We start from the raw sequence: 12,366 nt of genomic DNA, 5'->3' as shown, positions 1-12,366 counted from the left end.
CAGGTCACTCAGTTGCCTTGGTCATTTTCTTTGACAGATTCAGTCCCAAGTCCAAGATCCCTGCAAGGTAGGACGCCCCTGCCCTGCCCAAATCTGCGTGTGGCTTGTTAGTGGGTTTCAGTCTTACCCTTTGCTTTGTTTCCCCCTCCCCATTGGGTTGCAGTGTTGTCTGGTATATTGTCCCTGCCTTGGTGTGGCCTGCCCCCAAATCCTAGTCCACTCTCCTCCCTTCCCACTCCTACTTAGTTCAGACCCCCCCTCAGTGCTCTCCTGGCCATGTGGCTGTCTCTGGCTCCAAACTAGGGGGTGAGGGTGTAGAGAGCCAGGCCCACATCCTTGGAGAGTGGAGTGGTGCTGAGGAGGGAGATTCCCACTGGGAAGGAGGGAGCCATCAAAACTGAAGGGGAAGTGGCAGAGCACAGTAGGTGAGGAAGGGAGCCATGAACCGCCCCAATTCTCATCAACATCTCATGATGGCTTCATTTCTGACTTTCCCCACCTTGGCCTCACCACTGCCAACTTTATCCCAGAGCTCCCAATACCAGGGACAAGTTCACATTTCTCTGGGGTTTGGGTGGAAGACGGGGTAGAGAAAGAGAGAGAAACCCAGAAAGGTGTACAGTAGATGGGAGTCTGGGCTTTGTCTGGTATGAGGTCACTGTTTAGGACAGACATTTTCACACACAGAACCGGTTCACCTGTTAAACCATCAGGGCTTTGTTTAACTTCTTGACATTAATAGTCTGGAAGATTTTACCCTGAGGAAGGGGAATCTTATGATGATATTTGACCCCTTTCATGCTCAGGGAAAGGGAAGGAATAACTAGGCAGGGTTGCTTATATCCCTCCAGAAAGGCCAGGAATGCAGCCCCTAGACGCATCGGGTAAGATCCATTGTTTTCTAAAAGACATGAACAGGCTGAGCCCTGTGCAGAGAGCAGGGGCCACTCTTTTCTCAGAGCTCTTCCACCCTAGGGGAGGAATTTATGCTTTCTATCAGTCACTAGCTATGCTGAGAAGTGAGAGGGGGAGAACAGATTGTACCAGGGGGGGTCCTCCCCTCAGTGGTTCTAGGGAGGGGCTCTTAGTCCTAGAGCAGGGTTTCTCCCTGGGACCTCCTTGCGGCTGGTGGGCTGAGGATTGCCCCCATTGGCTTTGGCTCCTCTGTACTTGAGGTGAGCACTCTGGTTCTGCCCCTTTCGTGCTGGAGGTGCAGGTGGGTTTGTAGAGATTCCAGGCTTTGTTCTGATTCCTGTAGCCTCTTGGATGGACAGGTGTGTGTATGTGCACATGGGTTCCCTGGAGGGTGGGGAGTGGCAGGGCTCATCTCCTCCTCACTTGCGCAATCAAGCTGTAATCCTGGCTCTGATGCTAGATGACCTAGGATCTCAGTCATTTGGCATCTCTGGACTTCAATTTCCTGTGACTGGGAAGTGAGAGTACTGGATTAGGTGGCTTCCCTTGTTCTGTGATCCCATGTCTCATCAGAACCCAGATGGGTCCAGTGACAGTAAATCCCGGGTATTTGCAACATCAGGAGCCTGTGTCATGAGAAGCTTACGGCTCTGATGGAAGAGGCGGGCGTGTGGGGATGAGAATCCTATATGCCTTGGGAAAGTGAGCTCTTAAATTCACTTAATCAGGCCTTGAACTTGGTTAGCCAAGTCTGCATCAGTACAGTAGGTTAATTAATGCCAGATGCCACTGAGCTTGGTGCAGTTTTCCCCAGGACCTGAAAACCTCCCCTGAGGGCTACTTTCTTAGGACTTTCAGGGAAGGGAGAGTGAGGTCACCTGCCTGCAGGGTGGTAAAGGGGTCTTTCCCTCCAACGCTGAGGAGTCTACCTCAGTTATTTTTGTTCCTTTCTTTTCCCCTCACCCCTTTCCTGCTAGCCAGAGAACCCATCCAAGAGCATTGTTCTGAGCAGGAAAGAGCCACCTAGCAGAGGGAGGAGGGTGAGAGGAATAGCCAGCATGCTGCTCCCCACCTCGCCTGGGCCAGGGCCTGGGCCAGGGCCAGAGCTGGAACCTCAGGTAGAGATTAGGCTGAGCAAACCTCTTCATTGGACCTACACCGACCTAGAATTGTGAGGATTCAAATCCTGACCTGAGGTGGTTTATGTCCCGGTTTTGAGGTGATAAGACTTGTTGGAGAGTTGTGTAACATCCTGCAGTCACCACAATTTTTCCAGTGACTTTAAAAATAATTTATCAAGTGCCCATTTTTATATAAGCAGGAGGCTGATTACATACGTGCCTTTCCTGTGAAATTGAGCAGGCCCTGTAGGAATTCTTTGCATTGGGAGTCCTTTCTCTGTTTGTTGCTGAACTGTTTACTAGCCAGGCAGGTCTTCTGAGCTCTTTTTACTTTCTGCAACCTCTTTCCAGAATAAATTGAGGCACCTCTTCCCCAAGTTCTCAGAATTCCATCCTCTTAATGGTCCTTTGTGGTTCTGATTAGCCACCCTCCTGGACTTGGGGCATGGAGGGGTCTGGCAGGTGGCCCCTACCCCTGCCCCTGCAGGTCTCACAGGGGTGTGTGTTCTGGGTGCACTCGCTGTGTCTTTGCCCACCAGGAAAGAGCACCACCCTCTTCAGCCGCCATACCAAGGCCATTGTGTGGGGTATGCAGACCAGGGCCGTGCAAGGCATGCTGGACTTTGACTACGTCTGCTCCCGAGACGAGCCCTCAGTGGCCGCCATGGTCTACCCTTTCACGTGAGTCATGCCACTGCAGGGAGGCTGCAGATGCTGCCAAGTGGAATTTCCTAATCTAATCTCCCTCACTAAGATTGAGCTGGGGGAGCAGCTAGATTCTCCTGTTTGCTGGGGAAGCGACTGCCCATCCCAGACTGGGGCAAACCATTCCTGGAGGGTCTTTTCCGGTAGATGGAAACCCTTTCCACCTTCTAGATGAAGCTGTTCCCCTTGACTTCCCCCTCCCCAACCCTGACAGGTTGTCCTGACCCCTTCTCTGCCTTTCTCACAGTGGGGATCACAAGCAGAAGTTTTACTGGGGTCACAAGGAGATCCTGATCCCTGTCTTCAAGAATATGGCTGATGCCATGAAGAAACACCCAGAGGTAGACGTGCTGATCAACTTCGCCTCTCTCCGCTCTGCCTATGACAGTACCGTTGAGACCATGAGTTATGCACAGGTAGATCACTGGGGCCTAGGGGAAGGAGGGGGTAGTAGGGACAGCTCCTGAATGGTGTCCATGCTCACCACCACCTGGGACAAAGGACTTGGACTCTAGACTGGCCAGTGTTGTGGATGAAAATGGTTGGAGTCACTTGATCTTCAGAAGGCAGGGTAGTAACCGAGGGCAGGTGGGCTGCTCACCTGGGCCAACAAAGAGTTAGTTCAGGGTTACCTGCCCCCACCAGATCCTCTCTCTGCTATCTAAGCCTGGCTGTAGAAACAGAATCAAAAGGACTTCCTTTCTTATAAAGTCATTACATATTATAGAAAAAATATAAATACTGATAAATAAAAGGAGAAAATAAATACTTCCAAGTCCCGTTCCCCAGAAACACAGCTGCTGTGTTTGGGTACACCCTTATCCACACCTTTTCCTGGATTTGACCAAGTGGAATGATATTTTACAGGACTATTTTATAATCTGTTTTCTTCAGTTACTCTTTCCACAGCAATACATATTCACTGGTAGCCTCAGCTTTGCTTTGTCAAGTCTGGTAATGAGCATCTTAGAGTAACATTTGTATATATCCTTAATTATTTCCCCAGAGTAAATGACTAGAAGTCAAACTGCTGCATCAGAATGAACAGATTTTAAAGCTTTTGTTCCATCCTGCCCAGGTGCCCTCCAGAAAAGTTGTGCTGATGTAAACTCCCATCAGGAGTTTGAGAATGCGTGTTTCTCATTCCCTTGTCAACACTAAATGTTTGGATTTTAAAAACATATTTGACAAGTTAATAGGCATCCTATTTAATTTGCATACCTTTGGTTATTAAGTAAGATGAGCTTTTAAAAATATTTATTGGCCATTTTTAGTGTATGACTTGACCTCTCCCCTTTTTTTTCTATTGAGTTGTCTGTCTTCTTTGTTACTGATTTGTAAGACCCCCTGATAGAATAAGATACTGATTCATTTGCTCAGAATTATTGTCTGATCCCAGACTGGCTTGGTTCAGTGTATGACTAGAGAAGATAAATTTGTTTGGATGTCTAGATGCAGCAAAAATGAAAGCACAGTTGGTAAAAATCAGCTAGGTTATTAGTCTAGATCAGAGATTGGCAAACTGCAGCTCAAGGGCCAAATCCAGCCCTCCACCTGTTCTTGTAAATAAAGTTTTATTGGAACATAGCTATGCCCATTCATTTATATATTAGCCATGGCTGTTTTCGTGCTACAAAGGCAAAGTTTAGTTACCACAGAAACCACATGATCAGCAAAGCCTAAAATACTATTTGGCTCTTTATAGAACAGTTTGCTGGCCCCCAGACTAGAATCAGAGATGGTTCTCGATCTTTCCCGCCCACCCCCCACTTCCTCTGGCTTTCTCCCCAGCCCACATTCTGATCCCAGTGTGGAAGCAGCTTGCTTCTGTCACATACTGGCCCTGACCTGTGAGGACAGAGAGTCAGAGACTCAGAGGGCACATTGGAGAAAGTCATAGATAGCTGCTTTATGAGGAGGTAGGGAACAGGTGTCTGAGTCTTGTGAATTTTTGGATGGTAGAGAATATTGCAGCTTTGACTGTAGCAGGTTTTTTAGAAACATTTGCTCCTGTTTGGTTACTGAATCACTGTGGTGTTAACTGTGGAGATCAGTTTTGGGTGTCCACACCTCTCTTTTTGGGGGAGGGTTGGCATGATCAGGATAGGAACAGAGACCTGTGGGGAGAAGCGGTGCATGCTATTAATATTACTTTGTCCTTAGAGCCTGGAAGGGGACATGGGAGGTGAGTTCACGGGAGGTTGCTGCCTCTTTGTCTCATCCGAGGCAAAAAGTTAATGGGGAAGGACTGTTCTCATCCTCCAGATCCGGACCATTGCCATTATAGCTGAAGGTATCCCTGAGGCCCTCACAAGGAAGCTGATCAAGAAGGCCGACCAGAAGGGCGTGACCATCATTGGACCTGCCACTGTGAGAGTCCCTTCCAGAAAGCCTTTTAAGTTCCAGGCTATCTTACAGAGTTCTGGGCCCTCAGGAAACTTACTTGTTGACTCTCCTGTCTTCCTCCTAAGTTGAAATGATTTAGGAAGTACCTTTTGAAAGTCGGTCTGTCCGTTTCCAGTTAATTTTTTAAAGGGCTCTCCAGTCCGTGCCACCTTTGTCGTTGCCAGGGGCTAATGAGAGGACTCTTGCTTTAAGTGCGTGCGCATACAGCCATCCTAGCCTTTGGTTATTCCTTTAAATGTAAACCAAGGACAGTCTACCCGGGGGCTTTATTTTTGACCTAAAGGTAAAGGCCTTCATAGAAGTAGAAATTGCTCTGTGAATGCTTTTTTGTTGTTTTTACTTAGTTGTTACATTAAAGTTTATGTGAAGCTAAGACAAAGGGACCTTTTATCTTTAGGCAGTGGGTGTGTTTGAGCAGAGGTACACACCTGTGTTATACCCCTTTACTGGGTGTGGTTGCTTTTCTAGAGCAAAGGAGGTGACTTAACCCTGAATATACCTATCAGTAGGAAGCCATGTTTTACAAATAAGGCTCACTTTTTTCCTGCATAACGTCTCTTGAGGAAGAGAAGAGATTCTTAAGCAGGAAACCCAATGTGCAGGTGTTAGCTCTCCTGGCCATTTCCTCACCAGTCTGGTCAGAGTGGGATGATGGGCCGGTAATACTGGGCTTGGTGATTACTCAGCTCTGTGGTGAACCAGGAGCTCACCCTTCCTCCCTGACTGCTGTTTCTGCCCCTCCAGGTCGGAGGCATCAAGCCCGGGTGCTTTAAGATCGGGAATACAGGCGGGATGCTGGACAACATCCTGGCCTCCAAGCTGTACCGCCCAGGCAGCGTGGCCTATGTCTCTCGTTCTGGGGGCATGTCCAATGAGCTCAACAATATCATCTCTCGGACTACAGATGGCGTCTATGAGGGTGTGGCCATTGGCGGGGACAGGTGATCAGCTAGGGACTATGGGGACCTCTCATACTGCTCCCTGCTGCTGGGTTCCTGGCATATAGCAATGTTTCTTCTTTTTTTATCTTGTTTGTTTTTTGAGTTACAGTTGACATTTAATATTATCTTAGTTTCAGGTGGGAATGTTATCTTAAGTCCATAAAATGGGGCATCTCCACTTTTATGTTAGGACTAACATGAACATAAAAATCAGAAAACAGGGAAAAGTGTTTCAAAAGGGGTTTTGGTCTGCGAGGTAGTTCTATTTATTATCTGAGGTGGCCATTGGGAGGCAGCAGAGTGCTGTGGTTAGCAGGGCCAATACTAAAATCGGACCAAAGGGGTTCAAATCCCAGTTTCCCTGTTTACCAGAGGGGCATCCTAGACAGGTTACTTACTGCCTTGCCCACCCCCCAAGACCTTCATCACCCTTACATATTAGTGGGTAAAATGCTAGTGCCTACTTCATGGAATCAGTGGGAGGATTAAATGAGGTCATACTCTATAAAGTGGCTAACAAAGGGGCTGGCACTTAGTAAGTGCTCAGTAAGTGTTCATTGTAGCTAACTAGTGAAAGGAAAAACTATTGCTTTATTCTCTATTGTTGCGACACTCAGATTTCTAGCCACCAACCCAGAAGATCCAGTTCCCATATTTAAGGATTTTTGTGGCAGCTTCATCATGTAGGTATGATTATTAACTCAGTCTCCATCCCCTCTCCCTTCTTTGGAGGATAGGGAGTGGGGCTGATAGTTCCAAGCTTCTAATCATGGCTTGGTCTTTTCGGGTGACCAGCCGCCATTCAGGAAGCTATGTAGGAGCCCACCAAGAATTGCCTCATTAGAACAGAAGATACTTCTATAACATGGGAACTTCCAAAGGATTTAGGAGCGTCTATCACCCCCATTACTCAGGAAATCAAAAGGTTTTAGGAGCCCAGTGTCAGGAACTGGGGTCAAAGATCAAACACTAGAACAAAAGATGCTCCTATCACTCCGGAGATCACCAGGATTGTAAGAGCTCTGTGTCAGGAACTAGGGGTAGAGTATAATGTATATATTGGCTCAGAACCAAAGGCTGTTGGGAGATGAGTCACCTTGTCAGTCTCCCTGACTCCCACTCGTCATTTCAGATGGAACACCTGGGTAAGGAAGGACTCCTGCCCAGTTCCTCGGGGGTCTGGCTAAACATTTATCCTCAGGGTTGCAGTCAGCTGAAGGGGGGCCTGAGACTGGCGGGGGCTCATCCAGGTGGCCGGCAAGGTGGCTTTTCTCTGTGGCCTCTCCGCAGGCTGCTTAGTGTGCTGAGGACTTGGTGTGGGGCTTCCCTCAGAGGGAGCAATTCAAGAGAGAGCCAGAAAAGGCTATTATTTTTATAACCCAGCCTTGAGAATCAATATCGTAGAATCATTTTTGCCATGTTTTGTTCGTTAGAAACTAATCATTAAGTCCAGCCCATGTTCGAGAGGAGGGGGATGAGGTGCCACCTTTTTAAAAGAATTTGTGGCCATATTTTAAAACCACCACATGTGCTCTCCAGGTATCTCTTACCAGCAAGCGAACCTTCTGGGCTTATTAACGTCTCTTCCTTCCCTTTCCTTATGCTTCATTTACTCCCTCTCCCAATTAACCCCCATTATTCCTAAGGCATCTGTGGACCCTCCGTGGGTATCCAACACCCACAAAACACCAGTAGCATTCTTCCCACACGTGCACACCTGAACACATACCTCCCTAAGCTGCCTCCTGATCCCATGTGCCCTCCCTGCTCTCACCAGGTACCCCGGCTCCACATTTATGGATCATGTGTTACGTTACCAGGACACTCCAGGAGTCAAAATGATTGTGGTTCTTGGAGAGGTGAGTTAAAGGAAAATCTTTTTAATTTTTCTGATTGCTAAAGTTATATATGATACCAGTTTTTTAAAAACTCATGCATTTTGGGCATATATAATTTAAGGTGACAGTCCCTGATAACCTCACTCCTTAGACTTTGGGGCCTAGGGGTTGTCACTTTTATCACTGCTGTGTTTTTCCAGAAAAAAGAAGTTCTTGCCTCTTGTTTGCAGAAGACATTTTAGTGCCAATAAAGGAGAGGCTTTGCACTGCTAGCCACAGTGTCTACCTGGTGGGCAGTGGATAGCTGGAGTAAAGAGTAAAATGTGTGATTTTTTTTGTTTTTTTTTTAAGTTTGGGAGAGTCCTATAATCCCATTCCATCCCCTGGTTTTGTCTCCGATAGATCTGGTCCTAAATCATCTTACCCGTAGGTTAGAAAGGAGGAGTCCCAGGGATTCACCTAGGATACTCACTGCCCCTTTACAGTTCTTCCCTGCAACTCTCAATCTTCCAGGCTGTTTGCACCAAGCCCATGTCCCCTCATTTTCTAGCCAAGTTGAGACTGGTTCCTGCCTGATTTGGGACAGATTTTCCTGCTACAGTGCTGCTCTTGGAGCAGTTCAGAATGGGTGCCTTCAACTCACAGGCTTTTTCTTGTTCCCTGTTCCTTGGCAGATAGGGGGCACTGAGGAGTATAAGATCTGCCAGGGCATCAAGGAGGGCCGCCTCACCAAGCCCGTGGTCTGCTGGTGCATCGGGACCTGTGCCACTATGTTCTCCTCTGAGGTATGGCAGGTTCAGATCACTCCTGGGTGGGGAGTCAGGAAGCCAAGAGATGGGGTCTTTGAGGTGAACTGTCTGGTAATCTTGTAAGCAGCTAGTGCCTTTGATACACATTCATTACTTGCTTGGTTACTGCAAGGTCTAGCCAGGGCCCTGTTCTCTAGGCGCTTAAATCCAGTTGGAGGAGACAAACTCATCAGTGGATTAAGGCGAGAATAAGTTTCAGAGTCCCTAACTGGAGTGGGAGCAACCTGCTGTCTGGAGGAGTTGAGAAGGCTTCATTGAGAAGTTGGCTGAGCAGAAGGGAGGCTGGGGAGACAGAGGACCCATTCTTGGTGCAGAGTTGGGAAGGGGCACTGCGAGAAGTTCTGTGTGGGGAGAGGCCATAGGAGGAAAGGTTTGGCATGTGTGGTGTGATGTAATGTAAGTGAACATCCTGGCAGCATATAATAAGTTCAGCATATGATAGCAGGCTCTGAGTGTGAGGCCTTGTCCTCATGTTGTGTATATAAGAAGATAAAACCTGGCCTTCAAGGCTTCCTGCATCAGTGATAATCCCTGTGCTTAAACCCTCAGTTCTTCCTACCAGTAAGCCTGCATCACTATTTTTTCTCCCTAGAATGCTTGCCTCTTCCCTTCAGATTCCAGTCCACCTCAAAGTTGCAATATTTGTCCAGTTGTTGAGTACACTTCTCCTTTGAACCAGGAGTTCCATATCTACAAATTTCCCTTATGGGCATGCATGCAAAAATACTTCAGAGTATGTGTGCAAGGATTCACTGCAATGCTGTAATGGCAGAATATGGAAACAACCTCAGTGCTGGTCAAGAGGGCACTGGGTCATCATGTAATGTAGTGTGATCCCAGTCATGTAACAAAAAGCTAGGCAGGCCAGAGAAGCATGAGGTGGGTTTTGATATATTGATATAGAAAAAGTTTAAGATTTGTTAAATCAAAAGAGAACAGAGTTCAGTAAGTATTTATGCTATCCATTTTGTATAAGTATTAGCTGTGTGTGTGTATTTTTTCAAGTAGATAAAATGGGAGTGTGTGAGTGGGTAATGGAATCCTGCCCATCCTTCAGGGGTGAGCTCTACTTTCACAGGCTTTAGAATCAGATCTCGATGGATCTTGTGGCATGGGCAAGTCATTTAGCTTCTCTGTACCTCAGTTCACTGAGCTGTAAAAGGAGTGATAGAGGATTGTTGTGTGGCTTAAATAAGAGGTAATTGTAAAGGTCTGGCACGTACAGGTCTTAGCAGCTATTCCTTTCCATTCTTCACTTTTTCCGTGAAGCTGTTTCTGACTTTCTTTCTTCTTGACCACTTTCTCCTCCACACTCCAACTACCAAACGTAATTCCTCCCTCCCCCTCCACTGTTTCTCTAAACCAGCTTTGCATTGCTGCCCCCCGCCTCCTCGCCCCACTCTGCTGAGGACGCCTCCAAGAGGGCGAGCACCTTGCTTTTCTGTTTCTGGCTGGGCCCTCATCACCACCTCATGGGTAGGGAGGTCCTCAGGAGGTGTTTTGGTTTTGTTTTTTAATTAACTTTTTAAACTTTATGTAAAAGAGTGCAGTGACTGCGTAGCAAATGGGTGACGTTTGAATTCACATGACCTTCCAGAACTTTCCACCCTATAGAGGAGATTAGATAAATCTCTGCTTGTTGGCACACTGAGACAGCTCCTTGGGAAAAACTGAATTAAGAACTGAGGAAAGGGAGTAGAGATGGGGGCTGTTGGTAAGGTGGCATTTTTCAGGAGTATGTTCCACAAAACATTGGTCCTATAGCAGTGGTCCACAAAACAAATGAAATAAACAGAAAAGCAAAGGAGCTTTTTAAACTATGAACATGCAATATAATCTATCTCCCTTTCAACATTCTTTGTTTTACTTTTAAGACATCTCTGAGTTAAAGAAACTTGTTTTAACGTCCTCAAACCCAGCATTTTCTAAGACCATTTGAATGCAGAATCTCTTCTTCCCATCCCATTCACTCATGCAGATTAAGACCTACAAAGAATGTATTGGAAACCCATGTTTTAAGGCATGTGTTGCTAACCACAGTAGCGGTTGCTAACCTTTTCAACACACTTAAGGCACCTTTTATTATATTTGGTGGTTAAGAGCACAATCAGAGGCCAAATTGCCTGGGTTCAAATGCCACCACATATTGCGTGTGTGACCTTGGGCAAGTTACTTTACTCCTCTGTGCTTCCACGGCCTCTTTTTTATAGAAAACAGCCATAGCTACTGAAAGATTAAATAAGTACAGCTCTTAGAGAAGTGCCTGGATATAGTAAATGTTATTTAAACAGGTTAGGTATGATTATGACCAACCCCGCTCTTCCCGCCTCCCCAAGTCAGGATTTGTACCAGAGGTTTCACTGAGTTCACTGATTTTCCTCATTGCTTCATCAGAGACTTTGGTTTTCTCTTCCCTCTCGCTTGCTCCCCACAATCAGTCATCTCTGTTCCATTGGATTTATATTTTACCTCAATGTGTGCTCAGGTGGAAGTCAGCCATTGCTCATTGGCTTCAAGTAATTGTTGCTCTGTGGGAATTTAGGCCTAGAGTGCAAAATCTGACTTTCAGAGAAGCTGGGAATTTGTGATTTTACATGTAATTTTTTTTTTTTTTTAATATTGGTACTTATTTTACGAAAAGTGCAGGACAGTCAGATCATGTCTGTGAGCTCACTTCAGCCTCAGGTTGCCAGTTGGTAACTTCACTTCTCGCATGTTGCTCAGAAATAATGCCTGTCCTGAGCACTGCCCAGGGGGAACCAAATGAAGAGTTTGGGAAGTTGGGCTGCCAGGCTTTGTATCCTGGCTTCAATACACACCAGCCGTGTGACCTTGAGTGTGAGCTCCTGACGCCTCAGTGCGCCAGTTTCCTTGTCTGTAAAATAAGTCCTCCATCATACCTGTTCAGTGGGCCTGCTTGGGGCACAAGGAAGTGGTTTATGAAGATTGTTTAGCAGGGTCCAGCCTGTAATGAGTGCTGACATTTCCCAGGAGCCTTTGTTCCCTCTTGGGGGATTAACAAGTCCAGTCATGCGGCTCTCCTTTGCCTACCAGGTGCAATTTGGCCACGCAGGAGCTTGTGCCAACCAGGCGTCTGAAACTGCAGTAGCCAAGAACCAGGCTTTGAAGGAGGCAGGAGTGTTTGTGCCCCGGAGCTTCGATGAACTTGGAGAAATCATTCAGTAAGTGAACCTTGGGTAGGATGTCAGCCGCCCTCTCCCTTTCCAAATGCCTCCTGAGGTCAACAGCCTCTCTAACAGGGAGGTGTCTGATATTCCTGGTCTGTCTCAGCAGCTGCATGGAGAGACCAAAATCCTTTTTCTCTCTGGCTGTTTGTTTGTTTGTTTGTTTGTTTGTAGAAGCAGCAGTTACAGTCCATCCAGGCTAGTATTAAACAAAACATGTTCAGTTTCTTAACCTTCTTACTTGGCTGGCCATAAATGAGAGATGAGCATAGAAACATTTGGAAAGTATCACCCTAATTGACAGATAAAGAGTTGTTGATATGCTGTTGTCTTTTCCCGTTCTTCCTCTCTGTCCTTACCTGGTCTCCAGATTCAACTTTCTATAAAGCCCCATTCAGACGTGGTAGGAGAGTCTTTGCCAGAACCTGTTTTCATTTAGTTCTTGG

The 12,366-nt window shown here is 46.7% G+C and overlaps 1 protein-coding gene across 9 annotated transcripts in view; it reads left to right on the top strand.

The window, feature by feature from the left end:
* ACLY (ATP citrate lyase) overlaps positions 1 to 12,366 on the top strand; it is a 50,489-nt gene that overhangs the window by 29,456 nt on the left and 8,667 nt on the right. For 6 of the 9 annotated variants that reach the window (XM_081162653.1, XM_081162657.1, XM_081162652.1 and 3 more), the window contains exons 14-21: positions 38 to 67; positions 2,576 to 2,717; positions 2,989 to 3,157; positions 5,007 to 5,111; positions 5,892 to 6,088; positions 7,866 to 7,947; positions 8,601 to 8,711; positions 11,790 to 11,917. In XM_081162653.1, the coding sequence (XP_081018779.1) occupies positions 38 to 67; positions 2,576 to 2,717; positions 2,989 to 3,157; positions 5,007 to 5,111; positions 5,892 to 6,088; positions 7,866 to 7,947; positions 8,601 to 8,711; positions 11,790 to 11,917 (964 nt within the window). The remainder of the gene's footprint in view (positions 1 to 37; positions 68 to 2,575; positions 2,718 to 2,988; positions 3,158 to 5,006; positions 5,112 to 5,891; positions 6,089 to 7,865; positions 7,948 to 8,600; positions 8,712 to 11,789; positions 11,918 to 12,366) is intronic. The other 3 variants (XM_081162659.1, XM_081162660.1, XM_081162658.1) reach the window with 1 other exon arrangement.

The sequence above is a fragment of the Miniopterus schreibersii genome (genome assembly GCF_964146895.1).
Source record: "Miniopterus schreibersii genome assembly, chromosome: 16".
Taxonomy (NCBI): domain Eukaryota; kingdom Metazoa; phylum Chordata; class Mammalia; order Chiroptera; family Miniopteridae; genus Miniopterus; species Miniopterus schreibersii.
This window is presented reverse-complemented; position numbering and strand designations above follow the sequence as displayed.